This window comes from Glandiceps talaboti, chromosome 1, assembly GCF_964340395.1.
Source record: "Glandiceps talaboti chromosome 1, keGlaTala1.1, whole genome shotgun sequence".
NCBI lineage: Eukaryota > Metazoa > Hemichordata > Enteropneusta > Spengelidae > Glandiceps > Glandiceps talaboti.
The window spans coordinates 27,273,891-27,299,746 of record NC_135549.1 but is presented as its reverse complement, the minus strand read 5'-3'; the positions used below and the strand labels follow the sequence as shown (position 1 = coordinate 27,299,746).

General features: G+C 35.8%; 2 protein-coding genes across 2 annotated transcripts; both read right to left on the bottom strand.

The window, feature by feature from the left end:
- Nucleotides 1-6,302: 6,302 nt before the first annotated feature.
- LOC144435206 (tripartite motif-containing protein 3-like) lies at nucleotides 6,303-8,702 on the bottom strand. The gene has a single exon (XM_078123789.1). The coding sequence runs from the start codon at nucleotides 8,700-8,702 to the stop codon at nucleotides 6,303-6,305; it is 2,400 nt and encodes a 799-aa protein (XP_077979915.1).
- A 3,681-nt stretch (nucleotides 8,703-12,383) lies between these two features.
- On the bottom strand, nucleotides 12,384-23,623 carry LOC144435198 (mesoderm-specific transcript homolog protein-like). Its single transcript, XM_078123777.1, has 11 exons — nucleotides 23,473-23,623; nucleotides 23,067-23,146; nucleotides 22,271-22,348; nucleotides 21,568-21,698; nucleotides 20,787-20,854; nucleotides 18,685-18,725; nucleotides 16,148-16,215; nucleotides 15,212-15,313; nucleotides 14,525-14,601; nucleotides 13,599-13,659; nucleotides 12,384-12,516 (listed from the first exon to the last, which is right to left on the bottom strand). The coding sequence occupies exons 1-11, from the start codon at nucleotides 23,621-23,623 to the stop codon at nucleotides 12,384-12,386; spliced, it is 990 nt and encodes a 329-aa protein (XP_077979903.1).
- Between the last annotated feature and the right edge of the window lie 2,233 nt (nucleotides 23,624-25,856).

The following is a 25,856-nucleotide window of genomic DNA, read 5'->3' as shown; positions in this document are numbered from 1 at the left end:
CCTGTTTGCAACTGATCTTTCAAATATGCGTCTAGCCCCAACTGGCTCCGCTCCATCAACGGAGCTGACCCTTCATAATTTATGTCACAATCATGTGTTGCATCGAATCAAACGCTACAATTCCTCTAATTTTTCTGCTAAAGTACGCCTTACCTGGCACAATATCGGACATTTCCTAACTCCAACATTAATTACGGAGCCTTCAAGACCAAAGAAGTGTTCAGAGGTACCCCAATTCCGTCAAAATTGGCAAATGTAGCAAGTCATACAGCAGTTTGAAACGGGTAGTACGCTGACCCGGTACCCCTCGCTCACGTTTTCAATGTGGTCTCGTCTATTTGCATTTGCATTAGAGGAATTGTAGCGTTTGATTCGGGTTAAACGTCGGAACGAAAAAAGGCCCAAAAACAGACGAAAATGCTCTCAAAATCACATCAAACGCTACAATTATTGCAGCTAGCACTTTACATGAACCAGTTCTCAGCGATACAGATTTTGAACATTTATAACACATTACGTTGCATATACGGGTAAACAGTAAATACAACTTAACTGTAAACTTACGCTTACCTAAAACCTTCCAAAGGACTGTCCCGTTCATCGGCGATCACAACATCATCAACTCGGATGGAGTTTTCATTTTCTGAAGCCTCGGAGTCTGACCGCAGCTTTCTGAAGCTTGCACTGGTGCCAGTAGTGGTGACCGTAAACGGTCGAACTCCCGGTCGACGAGCAGGCCAGCGTCGCTGGGCGGCGATGAGTACCGCCAGTCAACAACTCTGGAGATTCTTTATTCTGGTGTTTGTTGGGTACGAACTGGTTCCCATAAAATTTTCTCTTTCTTCGTCTCATTGACATTTGTTTTCGTTTTGTCTGACTGTTCATGTTGAATGATCTTTTCAAACAGCACTATCATTATCATTTGACACAAAAGTTGTTGTCATTCACTAGAGGGCGCTTTGCTCATGTTATTTTGTGAATTGGTGATGTCACAAACTACAATCAAATTGAAATACTAACATACAGAGGAATGTTTTATAGAAACGATGGTGTGAGCATTGTTGTTATGGACTTCAATTCCCAAGAGCTAATACTGGGGTAATTAGAATTTTGTGTAAAATTTGCATGGTTTCTTTTTTATTCATCTGTAAGCTTGATGAGAAACCCAACTGTTACCAGTAAACATTGATAGACCACAGGCTGTAGTGGAGTTTGGTACTTGATATAGTGAGTAGATCGAAGGAAATGTGTAGAAAGATTAAAATATATATTGAATTTGCAATGCAAAAATGGTTGCCTGACTCTAGGTACTTTTACATGTAAATTACTGAATACATGTACCTACTGCCACTACCAAGGCTAGGTGAGCTAGCATATGTGGTGAGTACAACATCTCATTCACATTGATTCAACGATAACTGGGGGTTATAATATAACTCTAATAGTCTAATGAGGTGGTGCCAATGATGTATCCAGATAACCATTGGTTGTCTCCATCACTATATGAATAGCCAATGATTACAAACTAAGATATCAGCCCCGCCCACATTTTGCGATCTACTTACTATATCAACTTAAGCTCCACTAAAGCCTCTAGGTACTTTGACTTTGCATACTTTGAACTCTCCTTCCAACAAATATACAAAAACACCATATCAATCATTGCATCATTATTTTATTGATAGATTTACAATGTCCATATTATTCTGCTTGGTAGAATTATGGTTGTAAATAATGATTGTCCACTATTGTCAAAGAAATCCATGTAAAGTTCTTTGCAATTTTACATGTCACTATAGAAATCTATACAATTGAAGCCAGTAAACCTTGAACAGGGTCATACATATGGCTAAACAACAATCTTACTAATGTCATTATTTGGCGTGATAATTTTTTTACTAACATTGCTACATTTTAAAGTCTGGCTTGACATACACTCTTAGCAAAATCACAGGGGGCTTGGGTATATAAACAACATATAAACACTGACAATCATGAATGACTATTGTGATAGTGACCGTTTCACCTGTAAGAAAACAAATATTGTAATTCTTTTTACATAGAAACATTGTTGATGTTGATTTGCAATTACCCTGTCGTTCATATCTGTTAGTACTTTTATGTTGTTTGTTTGTTTGTTTACTTAGTTGTTTGTTTTTGTGTGTTTTCATAAACATATTTAAGCCTGAGCCCCCTGTGGTAACATTGGTGCGTTTCCTTATGCAAGCCCACTATCTTGGTGGCAGATTAATTGTTACACAGTAAAAGTGACTTGGTTATGATCTGCCAGGCTGATGGCACCTCAAACAAAGAAAATTTTGCAATTTTGATATGATTTTCTATGCAAATGTAGAAATGAAATGTATCAATATCTTAGTAAGATTTCTGTGTTGTTTGACAACATTTTATTTCAGGTTTACTGCTTTCAATTATATATCACAAGGCAATATATCTTGGCTTGCCAATGATATAAACTTTAAGTGGTCGTAAGGATGACTAGTTGATATTATATATTTTGGAGAATTTCTTTCTTAAAACATCTCAATTATGTTTTCCTATTTGCAAAAAAATGGATTACGTTTGTAACGCAATAAATTGCAAAATGCTAGAAAGTGTAAAAAAAAAACCTTAGTATGCCTGTGTAAAATAACAAAATTTTACACATATCTTTTTTTTTTGCAGTTTATGGAGTAACAAACAAGGACTTGGTATATGTTGTTTCACATAGTTTTCTTTTTTTTTCAAGTAGGAAAACATAGAGCTGTTTTCTGAATAAAAAAATCCAAAATAAATATCAATTTGTCATCCATATGGTCACTTTAAGTTTTGTTGAATTACAAAACTAATTAAAGAGACATGGGCCAAAGAGATATTATTGCTAACTATCTATAAATTGATGCACAGAATATGTGAACTAGTTTATATATTCATATTAATTTGTGCCTTGGAATGAGTTGCATTTTCTCTACAGTATATGTACGCGATATACAGCTGGACTACTAATCCCTCTCCCATTTCTCACCACTAGGTTAGCGAGAAGGCTTCAGTCTGTGCCCTAGTGGTGAAGAAAGGAGAGGAGACAGGTCTACAGTACACTATATCTAAACCAAACCATAGAGTGACTTTGTAAATATCTCTCTCTCTCTCTCTCTCTCTCTCTCTCTCTCTCTCTCTGTCTCTCTCTGTCTCTCTCTCTCTCTCTCTCTCTCTCTCTCTCTCTCTGTCTCTCTGTCTCTCTCTCTCTCTCTCTCAATACTAGACTGTCAATAGTTATTTATGCTTTTTGTTCATTTGTTGTGCAAATATAACTCGACAACTATGCATGGTTACATTTTTATAGAAATGTTGGTGCTGAAGATGTGATTTTAGTAAGTGAACACAGTACTTCACGCTGTATGTAGTTACTAAAAATGCACCTTTGGCACTCAAAATTTGACAAAAAACATATTATTAAGTATGTATCTCAATAATTCCATAAAAAATATAGAAGATGAGTGCATGCAACTGTCACAGTTTATCTAAGTACTACAAGTTATGAAGAGGTATAGAAAGGCATTCAAGTCAAATCTAATTTATCTTCAAATGAAAATTCATCTTTGTTAGTAAACCAATATAGCAACGAATTAAAGTTATTGAATAGATGGGTCAAACTGTTGACAAAGACTGAATTATGCAGTCCAAAAATTTCAGGTACAATGTTCAAGTTTGTGCTTGGAAATAATTTTAAGTTTTAATTCTATACTAAAGTCTGATTTGTAATATGTTTGTAAACAAATCTTTCAATAATTAATTTTCATTGCCGGCAATTACTACATCCATGTCAAGAATATCACACATGAAAGGACTCAAGATGGTCAGTTGGTATTGTACGGAAAGCATACAAGACACAAAAATTGTAACCAGCATTAGTTTGATACTGAGAAAACGTTCGTACTGACTATTAAAATGTTCAAAACATCTTAGAAAATGTTCAAAATATTCACAACTGCTAAACAGTAAAACAGTCATGGAGGTATCCTATAAGTATATACACTTCACTTGGTCTTTGTGACAGATTTGCTGAGTGCCACAAATATAATACTGTCTACTATAAAATGACAACCCCATGAAATTTGAGTGCAAAATGTGACATGTACAATTGTCTTTTGTGAGCATACTTTCATGAACAAGCAGGTGAAAGTGCAGTGGAAACCATTACAAGCAGGAGTGTAAATATCCCAAAGTGCCCATATTGGCAATCACATGTCATGGGTTGTTTCACGTTTCATCCAAAATAGTTAATTACATAAAAAATGTAACTATCATGTGTTCATGTACACAAACCAATTGCAATCACTTGCATAGAGATTTGCAATGTTTACTGTACAGCACTGCAATAGAAATACCACCTGTATGAATACACACATATAGTACAAATTATAATCACAGGTGTACTGTATATGTACTCCTACTAATAAACACAGCAGTGTGTTTTCTAATTACTGGGCAAATCTTATTCATACTCTTCCGATAAAATTAATTTCCTTGATTTGAAATCAAAGAAAAATTGTGCAACATTGATGAAATAGCTTTCAGAGGGTATGTTCCACGATGCATTTCATTTAAGGATTGTCTTCAAAGTAAATATAGATCTAGACTCTTGGAAATGTAGTACACATATACTCCCATTCTCATTATCTTATCTCACTACCAAACGTGTACAGTAGATAGTTAAATAGAGGATTTTGATTTTGCTGACCTAAAATCACGATAGTCATGTACTGCATAACAACATAATCTTACAACCCTTGCAACAGTTGTCTAGGAATGCTGCTGATCAGAAAATCCGCAGTGGACAATTAAAACTGGCTTTGTAGGTGTCAAAATGTCTTCTCCTAATATTACACTATCAAACTGACATGTAAAGTGATACTACAAAAACAATAGCAAGTGTCTCCGATGTAGACTCATACACTGCTTTTATCAGTTTGTTTATGTCTTTGAAAGTTAGTCACATGGTGTATGGCACCTGATAATATTTTGTATCAATGTATGTCAGTTTGATAGTGTGATAAGGAGAAGACATTTCAGCACCTATAAAGATAGTTTTAATTGTCTACTACTGATAAAACGACGTTCTGATCAGCAGTATTTCTAGACAACTAGTGCAAGGGTTGTAATTGACACTCTTTCACCACATATTTGGAGCATGACATGGTCATCAATATATTCCACTTGATAGTATGACTTCTGTATCAAGTTGACATTTTTCAGTTTTACTTTTTATGCAAAATATCTTTACTTGGTTCAAATTTGCGATAAATATTAGCAGCGCTACATGGATTCTTTAGACAAGTCTCTTATTGCTCAATTAAAGTCACATGCTTCTATTATACAACTTTGGTGCGTAATATGGCAGAACCCCGTGAACGAGTGCTTGTAGTATTTTCTATGGCTAGTAGAAAACACTGCAAGCACCACTGCAAATACCCCTGCACTGGCATTCACATGGCATGTGGTTCTGTTATAATTACATATGTTTATCCAAAAAAAATTTTAATTTCCATAAAAATGATATGCAATCATCATGCACTTTTGTGTGGAACAAATGATCACATCCTTATTTGCATGCAGGTATGTAATAATGTTTTTTTAGTGTTGCATTGCAGAGCAAATAACACTAGTATAGGTGCGCACCACACCAATACAAGTAATCTCAGGTACATATGTAATATTACCTATAGTCTTGGTGAAAGATTACTTTGATATCAATCATTCTGTGCTTGTACTTTTTATGTGTTCAAAAGATGTACGCCATGGTCTCATCAATGTAACTAGCATGCATAGATGAAAACAACAGTGTTCTTAGTCTGTTCATCAGTGACATTGTTCATGTTCTTTCCATTACTATGTTTAAACACATCCCTGACTTGTTGGTTTCACATCCCTGAGTTGTTGGCTTTTATTGTTTTGACAAACATTGTCCATAGACTCAATTAAATATACATCATGCTAAATTTTTTTTAGCATCATGATGCTGTGTTCACAGGAAAGGCTTTATTGTGCTATAATGGCCTTTATACCTGTACATGTACTGACCAACTGATGCTGAAGGGATGAATAGTGTTAATTGTCTCTGTTCATTTATGATATACTGAAATGTAGAAATGTCTTGTTTGAGTCCCAAGACAACTAACAGTTTGAGTTTGAGAACAGCAATATCTTGCATGTATTGTGGTCTTGAAGTAACTTGCCTTGACATGTCTGCAACATATTGTATAGTACAGAGTTGTGCATGTATGTATACCTCAGTATTGATCTGTTCATTGTTGAAATATCTTCAGACAGTGGTCGTCATAATCTACCACTACAACTTTGGGTGGCATGTCATCTGTTACTGTAATACCACGAGGCCATATCAATCCATCCTCTTCTCTATCGATACGACAGATAAAGTCACCATCACTGGTGAATTTCTGGACTCTCTTATTAGTTTTCTCTGTTATGTAAAGATTTTCATCCTTGTCCATAACTACTGCTTCTGGGTGTCTCACGTCACCCTCCCGGCCGTTCCCTTTGGAGCCAAACATATATAAGAATTTACAGTTGTGATTGAAAACCTGTACACAGCTATTGTTAAAGTCTGGTACATACACTCTTCCTTGCTTGCTAACACAAAGGCATGTCGGTCCTTTGAATTGAGCTTGCCCAGTTCCATAGCTGCCAACAGTTGTGATGTATTTACCATACTTTGTGTATTTTCTGATGCAGTGTGTTGTCTTGTCAGTCTCACTACTCAATACTGAATCCCACTCAGTCACATAAACAGTGCCATCTAAAGGACTTACTGCAATTTGTCGTGGATACTTCAGTTTATCCTGCCCAAAGCACCTGATCAGTTTACCATCTTCATCACTTACGACCACTTGATGGTTGTTATAATCTGTCATATAGTAGTCACCATCTTCTGATACTGCTACACCTTTAGGCTTGAAGGCCTTCTCAAACTGAGTGAATGTTATATCCTTTACATGGTTTCCATCCTTGTCTATAACCTGAACTCTAGAATTTCCTTTCTCAGTTACAACAAATTGTTTTCTTTTGTTCAAGGTGACTTGTGAAGGCTTGATAAAGCATCCTCTTCCTCCTCCCTTCTTCCCTAGGACCTTCACTCCTCTTTTATTGACCTTGATGATGAATGGGGATCCAGGTATTAGTTGATCTCCAATTGCCATGGTAACTTGATGACTACCTTCCATTCCTCCTCTCATTGTGTATACTAATGTACCATCTCTGTTGTCAGTTACTTTGACATCTTCTCTTGTTCCATCTGGTTTTCTCATCTCAACCTTCACTACTGGTGTTGGTATGACTTGTCTTCCCTGGCTGTCTTTAGTTTGGATCACGATGTCACTTGATTCATTTTCCAGGATATCAGTAGGATGCTTTTCAACGGTGCACTTTGAAGCACATATCTGAGGTACAGTTGGTACTTTTTCACCAGCATAAAAGGGGTGTCTAGACATCTGACTTCCAGTGGTATGTTGTGGGAACAGTACTGATCCAGGTTGCTCAGGGTGGTGTGACTTTTGCACTAGGTAAGCACCAGGTCGTGTTGAACTTAGATGTAGCAATCCAAGAATGTCACTTCCAAGTGTATCTCTTGCCGGCATAAATTCCATACATTCTGGTTTTTGTTGTTGTTTGGTTTCCATGGAGATAAGCCCTTGCATGTGGGATACTGTTTTCTGTTTGTTGGACAACAGCTGGGCAGCACTGCCATGATGGATCAGTGTTTCGATATATCCACACATACTTGCAATGTTGCCATGTTTCATCTCCCATTCATCTATTTGGACTTCAGCAGTTTTCACTTTCTGTCCATACTCTGTCTTCAACTCCTCTACCAATCTCCTCTCTTCCTTCCTTACTTTCCATATGACCTCTTCTGCTTTCTTTCTCACCTTCTTTTCTTCTTCCTGGCACTGTACCTGTAGTTGGTCTCTGGTCTGTATGGCTGTGGATTTACATCTTTTAGTTTCCTTTTCTTTCTCTCTCAACTTTCCCACCATTTCTTTCAGTTGGATGGTGTATTCATCAGCTGCTTCTTGCAGATCTACATGAACATGTTCAGTAGTACGGTGTTTTATGAAGGCACAGTCACTACACACAGTGACCTGACAGCTAGCACAGAAAAATTTGACAAGATTTTCTGGATGAACTTTGCAGAAGAGTTTTTGAGGTGATAGTTGTCGAACTTGTCGTGTGGATTTTGACTCTTTGTATTCATCTAGTGTGATCACATCATGATTTCGACTCATTGGAACTCTTTTATGACTCTTTGTACAGGAGGAACAGAAATAAATGCTACAATCTACACACCTGTGTGTTGCTGCGTTTTCATCACATCCTTCACAAAGCCCTGGTTCTTTAACATCAGCAGCAGGTTGGTTGGTTTCTACCAAGTCCAGTAGTGAGTTCATGAAGAAGTTAGCTTTCAATCCATTAACACCAGTCTTTGGTAGTTGACATCGTTGAGTACACGTAGGGCAATTTAACACACCTTCTCTCTTGACCAGTGTAATCAGACACTCTGTACAAAACGTGTGGTCACATGGCAAGACTTTGGGTTCCCTGTACTGTTCAAAACAAATTGCACAAGAAAGGAAATCCTCTCCAAATTTGTCCAGGAATGCTTGTAAGTCTGGAGCAGCTGTAGCCATGGTTGGAAAGTACAAAATATCTGATATATGTGAGTTAAGAGGAAGTATCGTTGTGATACGCCATTCTTTCTTTCTATATTTAGTAGATGGCATGAACTCCCTAAATCTAGAACCTTAAGCGAGAAACCAAACATTTCCTATTGTATCATGCAATGTTGCTATGGTGTTATACTAATCTTTGACATACTAAAGGGCCTCCTAAGGGGTTACTGTTTTATGTTTTGCATGGTTTAGTTGGAGTGATAACCCCGCCTGACCTTTGGCATTCCAGATTTTGCAGAGTATGCATTGTACTCGTTGAAACTAACTGGGTTATAAAGTAAGCTATGTAATTAATTATAATCATCAACACACACCTAAAGTAGCTTGCAGAAGGTGAAACCAACAGAACATGACATAAGTTATAACTATCATGGCAATACAAATGTACAAGCAAATAATCAATATACTTGATGAGTGTGGATTAAATTTCACTGTGCATGATCAGTTCATCATGCTTTCAACAGAAGATTCTATGAATTCTATACTGTATACTCAACTTGAACATACAGAATAGAACAAACAACGCAAATATACAATTTTATCCTCCTTACAATAAAGTTTGTAGTTGTAGACAAGATAGATCAACATGATACATGTATGGGAAACATTGTGTGATTGATAGGTACAAGTAGTATTTGCCATCAATAAATGTTCATATCTAACAGAAAAAAAATATTAATTGCAATATCACATACATGTACGTACCACATATCAACACTTCAAACATGTTTAAACATGTATCTGACATGGCAAATTATTCATTGACCAGAACAGACTGATTGTGAAAGATTGAGATAAATGTCAGAGTCCGCCATTGTTCTGATGAACATTCTTAGGACAGGTGACATTGGTTGGCAAGCTGTAAGAGCCATGAAAATTTATCATGTTTGACACAATTATTTTCTGTACATGTAAAGTTAGGTGAACTTTACATTGTGTCACAATTAACATCGGAGACTTGAAGCAAAACAAACTCTCCACTTTTGTGGCCTTTCAAAGCAGAGATCAAAGGCAGCCATGTGTTTTCAAAAGGCAAAGACAAATATATGCAGAAATTCTAACAAATGTGTAGGTCATGTTCTGTGGAACTGTCCATAACAGTGTGCAATAGAGGAAGGGAGTGCACTAGATTTTGAAATAAGAACGTATGCTAAGCACCGCAAATTATCATACTTTGAAACTACCTTATTGCCTCAATAACAGATTGTCAAAGCACTTATTAACAGCCAGCCATGTCTGGAAATGTGTGTCAAAGTTAGTGCCAACTGAGGTTTTGGCTTTAACATGAGATAGACACAAACTAAAACTAATGTTGCAACATGTTAATATACAATAAGCTATTGAACGGATCTACCACATCGAACAAAGTTAGTTTTAGTATACATGTGTCTATTTTAGTAATAAGCCAAAACCTCAATTGCCACTGTCGTATCAGTATCCAGTTCAGCTAGATTGTGGTTCAAATTTTGCAGAAATGACTTTGCCAAACAACACTTTGTAATCTATTGACACATATGTAAACATTTTTATTTATACTTCTCTTGAAAGGCCTGTAATTGTCATCAGATGTTTACAATAGATATTGACTTGGAATGACAGATATATATCATATTAATGTTCTGACAATTACAACTGTGCCTTTGTAATATTGTTTTATTATATTAGACATTATTAGTACATCTCAATTATATAGACTTCAATAAGTCTCTGAATTATCATTATAAAATGTTATACCCTTTAGCACCAATGGAATGTGGTTGAAATCACCCAGCAAACAATGTAATTAGCTTCTATACAGTAAATGATTAGGCCAAAAAAAACCCAAAACAATTCTTTCTGGTCAGGACATTCAGTCTAACGTAGTGTGACGATGCATTTTTTTTTTAAATTCTCAACAAACCTGTCACTCAATCTACTATTCATGGCAGATACTGTTCTTTTTATTTAGTACTTTAGAGTAAGTGTGTATGTGGGTCAGATGTCATTTGCTTGTTCATGATTGGCTCTGCAGTTGTCTTCACTGAAATAGGGAGGATTATTTTTGTGTTTCCCCTCGGATCTGCAGACTGCATGGGCTGGACAAACACACACAAAAAAAGACCAATGCAGGGGTATTTAAGTGATGTGTGCGCTTACCAGAAACAATTATTTTTTTTTTGGCCTTATGGTATGCAATCACCACATTGCATAGAAAAGTTTGAAGATGTTATAAGACGTTGTAAGACTTACATTTAGTCAGGTAATAGACAGTGGAGGGGAGTCTCCCCTACACTGTCTATGGTCAGGTACAAGGATACAGTTATAGAGTTTTATTGATAATACAACTTTCCACTTATTGTAGTTTCGAAAAGAACAAATCACTGGCCATGACTTTTCTATGAAAAATTTATACTGAAAATTACCATCCTGACAAAATTTTTATGTCTACACTTTAGTGCCAATATGTAAATATAAAATATTCTATTGTTATTTGCATGATAGCAATTATGACATTATTTGTCATATAAATTACTGAAAACTATATTGAGATCTTCTAGTATCATAATTACAAATTATCATTATTAGAGACACATAGCCATGTACTAATATTCTTGGTAGTGTTTGTTCTTATTTATATTCTTGTACTAACTATTAAAGAATGAATGATAACCTTATTAGCAATCAAACATCAATACACCACACATTCAAAATATGTTGGAAATTAGTAGTAATTTTGTCTACACCTGATTCATGACTGTTTAGACTCAAACCAGTGCATATCGTACCATCAACAATTAGATAAGTGGTAATGCAGCTCATCAGAACAATTGACCTATTTCATGTACTGTAGTTTTCAGCAGGCAAAGTTTACAAAAAGTCATGAAAAATAATTACAGCTTATTAACCTTGGCTTTGATAACAATTTCATGTTCATCAACTTCCAATATTTCATGATTTTAGTAATTTAACCCTACTTATTGGCTTGTAAATAAGAGAGGATCGCACAATGTCACACAAGCTCAATAAATGAACTTTGGTTTGTTTGTTTTTTGGGTTTTTTTTTTTTTTTTTTTGGGGGGGGGGGGGGGTCTGGTATCAATGCAATCGCTGAACTTCATTTTCACACTTCTAAAAACTTTGAGCACTTTCACACCTTCAATGACAACAGGTTCTGTATTTACTACTGAGATGTTGATAAGTTGATTAAAATTTACTTCTAATCTGATATACAGTGCTGGGTTTCTGGTCTCATAATTTTACATTTGTATTTGTCGTAGTGGTGTGACTGCTATAGTTTTCATCATGGTTTACATCATGGTTTACATCAGATATAAACATGTTGATTTCGCATTGTGAACTTTTGTTTAGGGGGAGGGGGTCTTGTTGAGCTTGTGCGCCATTGTGTGATCATCCCTAATGTAACCAATGTTTCATATTTTACATGAAATCTTGGTCACTTCAATTGAAGGCATGTATTAGCATTATGATACTATATTTACATCACCTAAACACAGAACGACCTTAAATAAAGTCCCATGTAACTGTTAATAGATTTGTTGCAATTTTCATGATTTCTTTGTTCATTAATCTCATCCAACAGTTGATCAAAAAAGTCACACTCCTTCCGTACATGAGATAACCACTATACAATGTAGTTGTTCAGCTATACATGAAGGCATTTGATGCCAAAAATTCACGATAAGCTCCCATAGTTGAGATTGGATCTTCTAACTGTGGATAGTGACTGATGTGTGGATCCAGCATTGATATTACTGCATGGGGTACAAGTTCCCTGAAAAATGAGCACAATTTGTCAAACTCTGTGGGGAAGGGGTTGAAATCGGACCTGTATGGGTGTTTAGTGTCAAAATATACCTGTATAGCAGCAACTGATGAACTTGCATGTATGTTGCAAAAATGATGTCGCTGTCCTTGTGGTAAAAAACAAATTTACAAAATCAGTGTTTGTTATATATCTACAGAATATAACGCCAAGAAATATTATTACCCTGGTAGTTGAACCTTCCGTTTTCTAAGATAGACACAAACTAAAACTTGTCACAACATGTTGATACAACAGTGACAAGCTAGTGAGTGGATGTGAATTTAATTATAGTCTCTGAAAACTAATCCATTTAGAGTCCCAAGAACTTGCAGTGCTGTTTTGGGACTTCCAATGTTTACACTGTCTTGATTAGAATCACACAACAGAGGAAACCGCTATCACCCACTTGTATAATCTACCACATTGACGCACAATAGATTTAGTTTGCGTCTATCTCTTAATAGTAAACTGAAGGCTGGATTACCAGTGTCATATTTTTGTACCTCAGTATAGCAACAATTCCCTTTTAGTAGTCTGAAAGATTCAGCCATTGGTGCATTTATATAATTACTCACTACCCACATTTTAAATGATTGCTTCAACTTTATAACCCCAATGTTAAGTTAGTCAGGGCTGTATTTCTATTTTGTGGATCTGGACCATAACATGCCCTCCCAGATCCCAAAGTTTATAGTTATTTCATTGTACAACGGTCTTATAAGTTTGTGTATATTTTTTATTCACGGCAGAAAGATTACCTATAACTATAGGTGATTAGAGCCTGAACGCCAACCTCTAACTTGCTTTATATTGATGTGCCACTAATGCTCAGCAATGTTTGTTTCCGTATATCTTATGATGAGAAAATCCATTTTTTACCATCATGGTTCGTTTATTAAACAATTTAGTCTTCCAATAAGAATGGGAACTATTATCATATAGACAATGAGAAGTATCCAGTCCTATGAATGCAGTGCTATGGTGTAGAGTCTGGAGTAGACTTTATAGTTTAGTTGGTTCTAAAGTATTGGATTTGCGATGGAACATACCTGTATCTATCCATAAAGACAGGAGGGTTCACTGGATCAGATGGGCCGTAGATAACACGAACTGAAAATAACCACAAAGTCAATCAGGATTGTGAGAGTAGGATATTTCACTGAAGCAAGGTCAGCTAGGACTTAAAGGATATTTTAATCTCAGACTGATATCATGATACCATTCATAGCCTCCAATAAAGATTACACTGGTGTTATGTGAGGGACATTTAGAAATATTCCCCAATATTTTTCTTTGCCAAGGCAAATACAAGTTACCTAAGGGGCCTTTGTCCACTACTCGTCTAGTGACTTGTAGTGACAACCCTTAGGTCATGCGTATTTTTCAGCTGAATGAAGAGAAATATTGGAGGAAAACATGATTATACCAGTGCCAGTAATATCAAAGAAAAAATATTTGTGATTAATGTTTTGAACACAGCAGAACCAGTGACGTAGACATGCATTGTTGTGACATAGCTGTGTGTTGTTGTGACATAGAATGACCATATTCCATATTTTTTGTTCAACTTGGCTCGTGCATGGTATAAGATTTATTACTGGTCCATATTTTATCGGTGGTCAAGAGTGATAACATACACAAATTTGAAAGTTATAGTATTATGTATACATATTTGTATTTGTATAAATTTATAATAGACACATGCAAGTAATCCAGAACCATTTATACTTATGTAAGAAGATGGATTTCATATAATACAAATACATTCAAAATGGATATTTCAACTGTCAACTGAAAAGCACTGATTTAGAAATGTGTGTCTGTATGTGTATGTGTATGTGTATGTGTATGTGTATGTGTATGTATGTGTGTGTGTGTGTGTGGGGGGGGGGGTAGAGTTAGTGACAAATTGAACTGAAAAGATGAAGATTTGTACAGAGAACTACTGTAACAGTATATTGATGCTTTAACTTACCAGGAACTTTTGTAGTCTGTAGAACACCAACCCAACGATCTCTGTTAGCATGTCTCTCAGGAATGTATTGTAATAAACTGGTGAAAAGAAAAAAAACAAATCAAAAAAGATCAAATATTACTATCACTAACAACCAGTCAGTTACAGTAGAACAAATTATCCTTAACATAACATAGTTTGTTGTGTTGAATGTATTCCCTTCACCACAAGCAGTTTGATATTTGGTTATACACAATCATACAGTTCAGATTACGATTGAAATTCAATGGTAAAAACAGTTCTCTGGTACAGCTACAGAAAAAGTTGGTCCTAAACAAATGAATAATCCTATGTAATCTATATGGCTTCGCTATAAATTATGTAGTTTTTATGGTTTTGTTTTGTGTATTCCTGTTTTGTTATCGTGTGTTTCCCTTTACACTGGTCATTGTGGTTCTCCAGATAGTGGAGGAAATGCAAATAAACTGAACTGAGCTGACTGCAATAATGGGAGATCCTGTGATTGAATCCATGGCCTTAACAGACAACAAATGGGTGAACAGTGTACATGCACAACTGCCAGAGAGAGAGAGAATTTTTCACAGTTGTTACAGTCGTACTCTAGTTATTCACCAATTATGACATGTACTTTTCATCAACAATTAATACCTGCACATGTAATGGGTCACTTTAACCATTGTTTCTTACCTGTGAGCAATCTGATGTCCATCATTCCAGCGTATACCAGCCCAGTGATCCCACATCTCTTCTGAAGTTGGTTGAGTTCTGGTCCCAAACACTTCACCAAAACTACATACATATATATAAAGGTATGCATGTAGTACTATCATTTGTACTAAACAAACCAATGAACTATAGCTTTGATTCAACACTAATTTTGTAGTATCACCTGATCTTTCAATACGAATGCTTGAGCATGACAATATAACAGTTCTGGAGAAAACCGCAAGGATCACAGGATGAGTTGATATCTGTCCAAAAACAGAGTCTGTCCAAAAACTGCAACAGTGTGTGTAGTTTCTTGCTTGCTTGTGGTGTAGTGTGGTAGTCTTTCACGTCTAGGAGCATCAAGCACTTGAAGTGCATGTGCAGTTTGATGCTGACTTTGCCATTTTAGACAAAGTGAGAGTCAGCACTTTTACACACACTTTATCAATTTGGGACCCTTACATACTTGAATGAGCAAAACACCCTACACACACATATTAAGTATGCTGATAGCAATGATAGTTCTCAGAGGTTCTTAGCTCATTTGTCTCTTGCCATTCATTTAGGGAGCAAATAAAAAACGTTGGTCATCAAATAGACAGGGTTTATTAGCAACAATGAATAATTGCATGCCTGTTCAGTGGCGTCACCATGATCAAAGTAAACTGTTATTCAACTTTGCCACTACATAGGTAATGTTGTGACTACTATTATAGCTAAATCTATGTCAATGCATCAGGGCAATTTCAGTATCAACAAATTGCAGTACTTCATCATTCATACTTCAAATGGAAGCACTGTAAGCAAGTTGCAGTTTTCTCCTATACGGACATTAACAATGAATAACTGCTACTTGTGACCTCAAGAGGATTAGGTAATAAGTGTGGAATAAAATCTCACTGACAAGATACTTACCCTCTCTTAAAACTCATGTAGTTCATGAGATGACTCAGAATAGGTCCAAACCTGGGATCTAGAAGGAGCTGAATGAAAACGAAATGCATTTTACAGCCCATTTCAAGTTATCGTTCACCGGCTCTGTTTAATACAACAAAGCAGAAAGCAATAAGAAACTGCAGATGCTACACTTTAAGATAGCAAGATTGAATGAAAACAGTTTCTTGCAACATTTTTTTCTAATTGAAATGACACATCACGATACAGACATCAAATACATGCTCTCTACCTCTAGTTGCAGTACGTTTGTCAATGGTTTATTTCGTAACAGACAAATTGTAGCAAGAAATTGTGACCTTGCTATTTTTAGTGTAGAACATGCAAAATCTTGTTGGCTTCTGTGTGGTTGTATTAAAAAGAACTGGTGAAAGGTAACTTGAAATGGGTTATATATATAAACTCAGTTGATGTTTATTGGAATTTTTATAACATGGTTTCAAAATTAACTACAAATGCAACTGCTGTCACAGGTTTATTTATCATGATATCTACAGATGAAAATCTTGTACATATGGGAATGCCAGTATGAGAACAAATTCTACTTTTGTAACTAGTGAGCATTATAGTATCTGTACTCATTTTATCCTTTTACTCTAATTATTACATATGTACCAGAGATTACTTGCACTGGCGCACATGCATACTAGTGGTATTTTCACTGCAGTGCAATACCGAAAACCTTATTGCATACTTGCATGCAAATAATATGCAAATGAGGACGCAATAGTTCATACACACGAAATCATGTGATTGTGCTGTATGATTTTTATGGAAATTTGCTGTTTCAGATCAACATAATATGTAATAATAACAGAACCCTAGTATTGAATTTAACTTTTGTTCCAAACACGACTTTGAAAATTTTACCGGTGCTGAATAGTAGTTCAATCTGTTGACAAAGATTAAAGTGTGCAGTCGAAAATTTCAGGTAAAATTTTCCAAAGTTGTATTTGTAACAAAAGTTAAATTCAATACTATGATTTACCAACAAGGACGAATTTGCATTTGAAAATAACATCACCCCATGCAATGTGAATTCCAGTGTGGGTACTCAAGGGTTTTGTACTACTTGTGCTTGCAGGGTTTTCTGTTGTACATTCACTTCTTACACTCATGAAAGTTCGGGCACAGAGAACGCTGCAGGCACTCATGCAAATACCCCGAGTACACCACACTTGCACTCACGTGTCACATGGGGTTTTGTTATATTATAGCATGGCTATTTACTGATACATTGTAAATGGACATGTTCTTTTATATTGAACAAAGTTTCTCTACCACATAGCACATAGCACAAGTCACCTTTTGTGACCTTATTGTGGATATCTCCATCACTGTGTTGTGTATATAGTATAAGCTGCAATTTTACACTTGATTTTGATAAAGAATTACTTCTACTTGTACTTAAAGCACCCCAGGCACAGACCTATAATGGCACACTGGCCATTTACACTACCCTAGATCAATTTTTTTAAATTCCTGATTTATTGTATGAGCTCAAAGCACCACAGGCACAGACCTATAATAGCACACTGGCCCTTTACACTACCTTAGATCAATTTGGAAAAATTCCTGGTTTATTGTATATGCTGCATGTACCTAAGGCACAAACCTATAATGACACACTGGCCCTTTACACAACTCTTGATCAATTTGGAAAATTTATGGTTTATTGTAGCCTGTTTACGGTGCTTACAGTATATTCTATTCAATCTCTTATACCTTACATTTGTACCTAGAATTGAAAAACACTGTTAATATGGTTTGAAAATATCCATCCAATCAGCTTGTTCATCACCATGGGTATTCAAATTTATGCAGATGACACCCATGCCAATGAAAGAGTATGCATATGAACACATGCAGTTGAGATAAGTGTTAATGTGTTCATGTGCACATACTTCACTTGCATGTGTGTCATCTGCATACATTTCAATACCCTATGGTCACAAACATTGTTGTCGGTGGCCGAGTGGTTAAACCACTTGCCTCTTACCACTGCAGTCTAGTCGGGGTTCGAACCCATTCAGGGTTTGCTTAATTTACCATGCTGTAAGTAAGAAGAGTGTTGTTCAGTTTGACTCTACCGATTAACACGGGTTTTCCCCGGGTACTCCGGTTTCCTCCTGCATTAATACTGAACCCATGAGGGATGGCCCTCACTGGACTTCTTGGGAGACAAGTGCTTATCCGGTATAAAGATTATTATTATTGTTATTACAAGCTGATTGGGCAATTATGCGGTATGATTTTCAAACCATATTAATTCTAGTTACAAGTGTAGGTATGAGAGATTGAACGGAATATACCATAAGCACCGTAAACAGGCTAAGTTTATTGTAACTCAAATAACAACATATCAATTCACCTTCTGGATATTCCTGGGATAGTGAGTTTCAGGTAATATACCTGCCAATGTAAAGTGACAAGTATAGCTTTAATGTGATATGGGTGATGGATCATGGATAGTGATATCTGTGTATTCATTGCCATACCTTTTGACCAGCTAATGGAAAGTTGGTTTCAGGTAGGATGCCTGTATGGGAAGCAATTGAATTTCTGTCAATACTACAGACTATAAATGAAAGTTTTAAAATCATGTGTGCTATACAATTTTTGATTGTGAACTCTCTTCTATCACTGAGCTGAAGCCCAGTTCCTTGCTTACTGCTTACTGTGCTGTGTTTATGAATGTGTTCAGTCATATCCCATTCTGTCTGCGGTTGTTATTGGCCAGTATTGTCAGTATTGCAAATCATGGATCAAGTACCCTGGTTGGTCAATGCTTGTCAACTATCACAGCATTGGCTTTTCCATTTCATATATTGCTGAGTGAAAAGCTCAAGCTTGTTGTCGACTCCCTGCCACTAAATTTGTTTTGGTTTCATACTGCTGGCAAACAAAACATAACTTTTTTGCTATGTAACTTCTGTCATTGTTTTGATGATAGCCCTAACAGGTGGCTGAATGGCAAATTGATCAGCTGACTACAGGTGACATTGAAAAATCTTGACAATCAAAAGGTAGGATATATCAGACCCTTTCATTAGCACAGCACAGCCAATGGTAAGAATGGGACAGGGAACCAGGCTAGGGCAAAACTATCGGTATGTCGGTATTAAAGAGCGCCCTCAAACAGTGAATCTTGTACAACATAGCCAAAACAAGGAATACATTTCTTGGCGGTTGAGTTTATACCCATTAAATCTATTTTAAAACATTATGAAAATATATTAGATACAAAATAACATTCTTAAGGTTAATATACAGTATGATTTTATTACAGAATGAATATTCCCATCGAATAATACTACAATGTTTTGTATGCCTGAAGCAGGAACAAAAGTTATCTAATTGCGGTGAGATAGGAATATTTTAATGTACACATAATTTACTGTCTATAGGGAAAACATGGATTCATGCTATTAATTTTAAATAGTGGCCCAGCATTTCCTGAATATTAAATCTTGAAGGATATTCTTGGGTAATTTTGTCTGTTAGCTTTTATCTCCATCTGATAAAATGATGTAGCCACTTGAATGGAGTATCTGTGTATTACAGTTTTTGAGTTACACAGTAAATATTCATTTTTAACCACAAATATGGCAGCCATGCAGTCAAATTTGCAAATCAAAAAACAAATTGATGTGTGTATGTCCCACATGATATGTCACCTCTGTGTCAGGTTTGAAAGAAATCGGATATTGCATGTCTGAGAAATGACGTATGATGGATGGACAGATGCACACATGTACGGACAAAGCCCATTGTAATAGCACCATTTTGGGGGCTAACAAACTGCACGGCTGGAGCTAGGGTGATGAAGTGGTGGATATTCATACAAACAGCATACTATTAAAAGGGACTGCGTTTGAAATCACCAACTTGCAAGCTGAACTTCCATTGCTGAAAGACTCTATTTGAGAAGTAATGACGTCAAATTTCCAGAGAGGATGTCTTTAGTTTCTTTTAATTTAATATAAGAGTGTCCATGAGTAATCGAGCTGGTATCCACTTTCAGCAGTGTATGTATAGATGACAGTTTGTAGAGACCATTTGTAGAGAGTTTGTAATAACTAGGGAAGATTCCAGTGTTTACAAGACAACTGACTTTATGAAAGAGCTAAACCATGACTAGGCATCCACCTGAACAAACAAGGTGTCAGTATAATGTGAATACAGTCCATTTTGACTTGACATGGCAGGTAGACAATTGTGGCTAAAATTTGCATTGATGTGTATGCCTTGTATACAAGCAAACATTTTGTGCATATATGGACCACAAGAATGTACAAGTCTGAATGGTGTTCGATACTCGGGGATATTCTCATTTGAAAGTCAGGTGACATGTGTTCATTATTTTCTGTACTTGGTATGTTGTTTGGAGTGCCTCACAACTAAGTGACAGCTATTTTGAACAAAATATGCTGCCGCTGTCAAATTATTGGATATCGTGTGCATAAGACTTGTTCCTCAGGTTTGTCAGTGATTCTCCTGTTTGTGATACAAACCATACTATGGTCCCCCTATCACATACAGTAGAGGGACTGTTTACTAGGTTCAAATTAAGTTGGTATTGACCAAATGAAAAACTTACCTCCATTGAGAAGACAGACGCTTTTTATCAACAAATCACGATGTTTTGTTAATTTCTTGTTGTCGAACCTATATGTGAACAAATTGACACAAATCTCAATGGACAAAAAATTAATCCTGAAATTATTATTATGAGCATAAATGTGAACAGATATGATATGATATGTAATACTTGGTTTGGTATGTACATTGTATTATTATTAGTAAAGTTATCGAACAGTTTCACTTTGCTTTGTCATATTTTGAACAGTGATGACCAACAATTGGAAACTTGCAAACCCACCATCTTGAATAGCATGAATGTTGCATCATGGGAAATATGATGAATATGAATCCATCAGTATAGTAAACAATTGTGTTACATAATTTTGTAAATTGTTTATAACCATAAAAAATAATCTAGTCATGGTTACCCAAATCATTATCAGGATGATTAGTCTACCAATAGTTCCTGATTAGGTATAACGATAACTACAGATAATCCCATAGTTCTTTGTATCTGAGCATGCTCAGTCTGGATTGCAAGGTCCCTATTGAGTGGTTTGATTTTTGAAAACAATTCTATGGACATGAATCACTGACAAGTTCTTACTTCGTCAAGGAACAAATAGACAACATTTAATGAGAATCAGAGAATAATACCAGAACAAAACTTCACGAAGGAATCTTTAAAAAGTGCAGATTTGTCAAAATCTCATTTTAATTTGCTGTAACTTACAAGAACGTTTTTTTGTTTTTTTTATTCTACACACTTTTGATAATATGCAGAAAATTGTTAATACCTGTACAAGAGTTCTTGTGCCACAGTGTCACCATAATCATGAGCTAAAAGATGAACTTCTTTGATGCCAATTTTCAACAACAATTCCTCCACAATGTCTGCCTGTTCCATGATACTGTAGTTGTGTTCTTTCTAGAAGTAGTAGAGAACAGAATAAGTAACGTTTCAGAAAAATTCTGGAAATGATTATAACTTCCTTATTTTGGGGCAATGTGGAGATATTACAAGGTTGCCACTGATTGGATAACATACATATACTTTATCACTCATTAACAATACAGCCAATAGATGTTCTTGTTTCCTTTGTTTTCTAACCAATCAGAATACACCTTATAAAAGTGGTTCACATGAACTTGGGGCTTATTTTTGATTGACTTGAGTGCAACTTGATGTAAGCAAAATTACAACCGACTCCATATTTTTATAAGCAGTTGAAAAACATATACCATAATCATTCTAGACCAAATTTGGTCAAATTTTCAAAATTGGGAGATTGCACGTCAATCTTTCTGTATGTTTGACTTTAGAAAAATATCAGCATTGCTCACAATTTCCAAAAAGATTATGACAAATTTGGCATACATGTTTTGGTCTTCCAAATCCTTCATCTTCCTGGTAATGCATTCTCTAATGTGTTGAACACTTCTGTCATACAAACTAAATCTTCAAATCCTTCACAACAGACATCAATGTTATCTACTTACTGGCTTGTCAGAAAATCCATATCCTATAAAATCCAAGGCTATCACTTCACCAAAGGTTCCAAGAAGTGTGGTCCATACCTAGAGAATAATATGTCATTACTAATCATATCTCATATCATATCATATCATATCATATCATATCATATCATATCATATCATATCATATCATATTATATCATAGTGTATCACACAGCTACAAATTGCCCTGGTTATCATTGCTAAAACAATTTACAAATTTATAAAAGTTCAAGTGGCTACTAAATACAAGTTTTAGGATTTTGTTACAGTATATTTTGGTGTTATTTTAACCACTAAGCAAGTGTCAAAATTATATAAAATCCAGGAGAGAGAGAGATAACTTTAAAGGCCTAGTTCAGATTAGGATTAAAATTTATGTGAGAAAGACAGTTGTCTGACAGAGCTATGAGAAATGTTGCCCATAAACATAAGAATGGTCATAGCTAATCATTACATTGCTTCCCATTACACAAACAGACAATAGTACTACTGAACTACATCAATTCAATGATAGACTAATTACACAATGTACCTCATAGAGTTCAAAACATGACTAGCTAATCATATAAAACAGAATGTGAATTCCTGTATAGTGGATTTTATGATCATTCACACATGTGTAACAGAGGGTGGCTAGACTCAATTACTCACCCACTGTTTAGAAACTTCAAGTTAATTGCACGTTCTTTGTTTCTTGTCTGACATAAATTCTTTCATTCACACATTCATTCATTCATTCATTCATTCATTCATTCAAGAAAATGAAAGTGAGAACAACCTCTTTCCAGTCATAGCTAGAGGTAGGGAATCCATGCAGACAGATCACAGTGTTTTCTTTGTCTCCTTTACCTGGAGAATCTGTCAAGTAGAGAAGAATAGAGAGTGGCAAGTTATGAGGACTGTTCAGACTCCTTTGTATATCTGACACATGCAATACACTCTCCTCCCCGTCATGTAAATATGTGAAGTGTCTGTAAATACATTGTTTTGCGATTTGTACATTTTTTCACATGAAATGAATTCTTACTGGAAATGTTCTACTGGAAATGGCATGCTTGTTTGGACCAGAATTTCATTTCATAAGATAGAACGGGATAGCACAGAGCATAGATCCCAGCCTAATTAAGACTGCACTTGCATAATGATCTCAGCAAAAGGCATCGAAATAACGATCAGAAACATACCAACATAAAATATCTGATGGTCGTTATAGGTGAAGTATTGGCCATTGTCCTTCCAATGCTTCAAATGTGATGACAAGTTTGGTGGTGGGTAATTCAAAAAGACGGCCACCACGACAACCAGTATTGTAATGACAGTATACCACTTGACCATTTTTTGTCTGCAATGAAACCAAACAAACAAAGACATGCATTATGGCTTGAAAACACTTTACAAGATGAATCAGGAGAAAATATACTTTGGAAGTTTTATCGTCATAAATGGTTTTGGTGTAGAGACATTAGTCAGCAGATTTGCTAATGTTTGGAAACTTTACAAACAAAGAGGGGAAAGCCAGTAAAACTTGTAAAGGTTTCTGTATCTATTTATTTATAACCATTTTGGTTGGGAACCTGGCGGTAAAACATCTGACCTTTAAGGTAGATTTTACCTACTAATACTCATAAATCAATGTAAAGCACACACAAATTAACAGCCATTGGTGAAGCTGCATATATTTATTGACCACTGCCAATATTGATTCATATCATTCTGTGGTAAGTGGAAGAATACAAATAATATTGCTATGCACTGAATTATGTGGTAAAATTTTATTGTCTGGTCACGTATGTGAATACTTATCAAGTTTTGTCACATTACATATTTTTTCAATGTCATGCCAGTGAACTTGACTCCAGTGATAACATCAAAAAGACACCACTCATTGTAAAGAGGGAGCTGTAATCAAATTCATGCATTGTCTTGCAACATGTTGCCATTTGAAGATTAAGACAATGACTCAATGAGGGGTGTGAGGTACAAGCATAGACCCTACACACATGTTGAGTCTATGGTACAAGTACCTGTTTTAGTTAAATCATTCATAGACAATAAAAAGAATTGTTTATGTCTAAGTGTCCACATAGTTGATAGCAGGTTTGACCTGATTGTCTATTCAATTAATTTCATTAGTCTATGTAAGGTGTGATACTCAGAGGTTGATGTACATGTACATAAAAGGTCACAAAATAATCTTTGAATTTCTTGAGTTTCTACCATATTCCTATTACCCCAAATTCATTTAAAGGCCTATTCTTCGGATAAGCCTTTAAGGATTGAAATTTAGGTGTGAAAAAAATTGTCTGGTACGTAGATATAGGAAAAGTTGTTCCAGAACAAAATAATGATCCTATGTAATCCTTATTGCTCTACTGATAAGATAATAGGATGAAGATGACCAGGGACTGAAACATAGCCCTTTAAATATTTAGATTAGCTGCAGAATAGATGGTTAAATAAAAGGATGATATTCTCATAAACTAGAGCTGATACTTCATCCATTACACTATGAAATAACCTCTTGACGATGCATTTGGAGAGTGTTGTAAAAGAGACTGTGGTTTATGATGATGATAGTCTAGTTCCTAAGGACCTTGCTTCAATTTACACTACATTATCTTCACACTACTGTGTGATATTGTATTGTAAATCGGAGGAACTAGACTACAAGAATGAAGGATGCATGATTCAAGGAATCTTGGTAAAGAGATTTTATACATTAAATGGATGGATGAAGTTATAGATCAAAATATTTGTGGATACTTTAAGAACAGGCTGATGCAGTCCTGCTTGCAGACGGTGTACTGATCTAGATTACTGACATGACCCTCAAAGGAAGGGACGACTTAGTCTGTATGCAAGCAGGACTAGGGCTGATGGTGAGACTTTTTGTAAGGATTGAAGGGTGATGAATCAAATAGAGATATAAAGTTCTATCACAACATCAATGGCATGTAATTCCACTTTCTCAGCTGTTCAAGACTACGGGTGTATTGGAGAACAACAGCGACTTTACACAGTAATTTGATAAAGTGCCATGATCATAGTTGTGAACCCAACCCTTCATGATACACGATCCAATAACATATAGTTGTACATATACAACCCAGATATTAGTCATGCTTGATGACGGAGTGCAGGACTCGATTCAGACATTGGAAAGGAAATTGTCAGAATCGAGTCCCGACTACATGTAAACTCCATCTGCAAGTAGGATTTATTAGTGGCAGGTGGTTAATACGTACAGTACACGTATACGTCGCCAGAGTGTGGGTCAGATCATGAAATAAATTTATTTATCTTCACCATCAACGTGTCTTTCATGTATGTTTACAACAACTTCTAAATATTTTTTTTCTCAAGCACGTGAAATGGAACTCGAAACATGTTTGGACCTCGCACTGGTCGAAACATGAGCCAGAACTTGTTGCACTGCTCCGCATAGCTTGTCCCAACACGCTCCTACTGGAAGACGTTATATGTTATTACCTGAGTATTTGACGTACAAATTCAATAAATCGATGGTTGCGCAAAATTCTTGACCTTTATTTCAAAGTGAAAGCCTTTC

Coding starts and splice junctions, on each gene's coding strand:
- LOC144435206 (XM_078123789.1), bottom strand. CDS start 8,702: ATGGCTACAGCTGCTCCAGACTTACAAGCATTCCTGGACAAATTTGGA.
- LOC144435198 (XM_078123777.1), bottom strand. CDS start 23,623: ATGGTCAAGTGGTATACTGTCATTACAATACTGGTTGTCGTGGTGGCC. Junction 22,349..23,066: donor CTAGCTATGACTGGAAAGAG/GTTGTTCTCACT, acceptor ATTATTCTCTAG/GTATGGACCACACTTCTTGG. Junction 15,314..16,147: donor TACATGAGTTTTAAGAGAGG/GTAAGTATCTTG, acceptor ATATGTATGTAG/TTTTGGTGAAGTGTTTGGGA.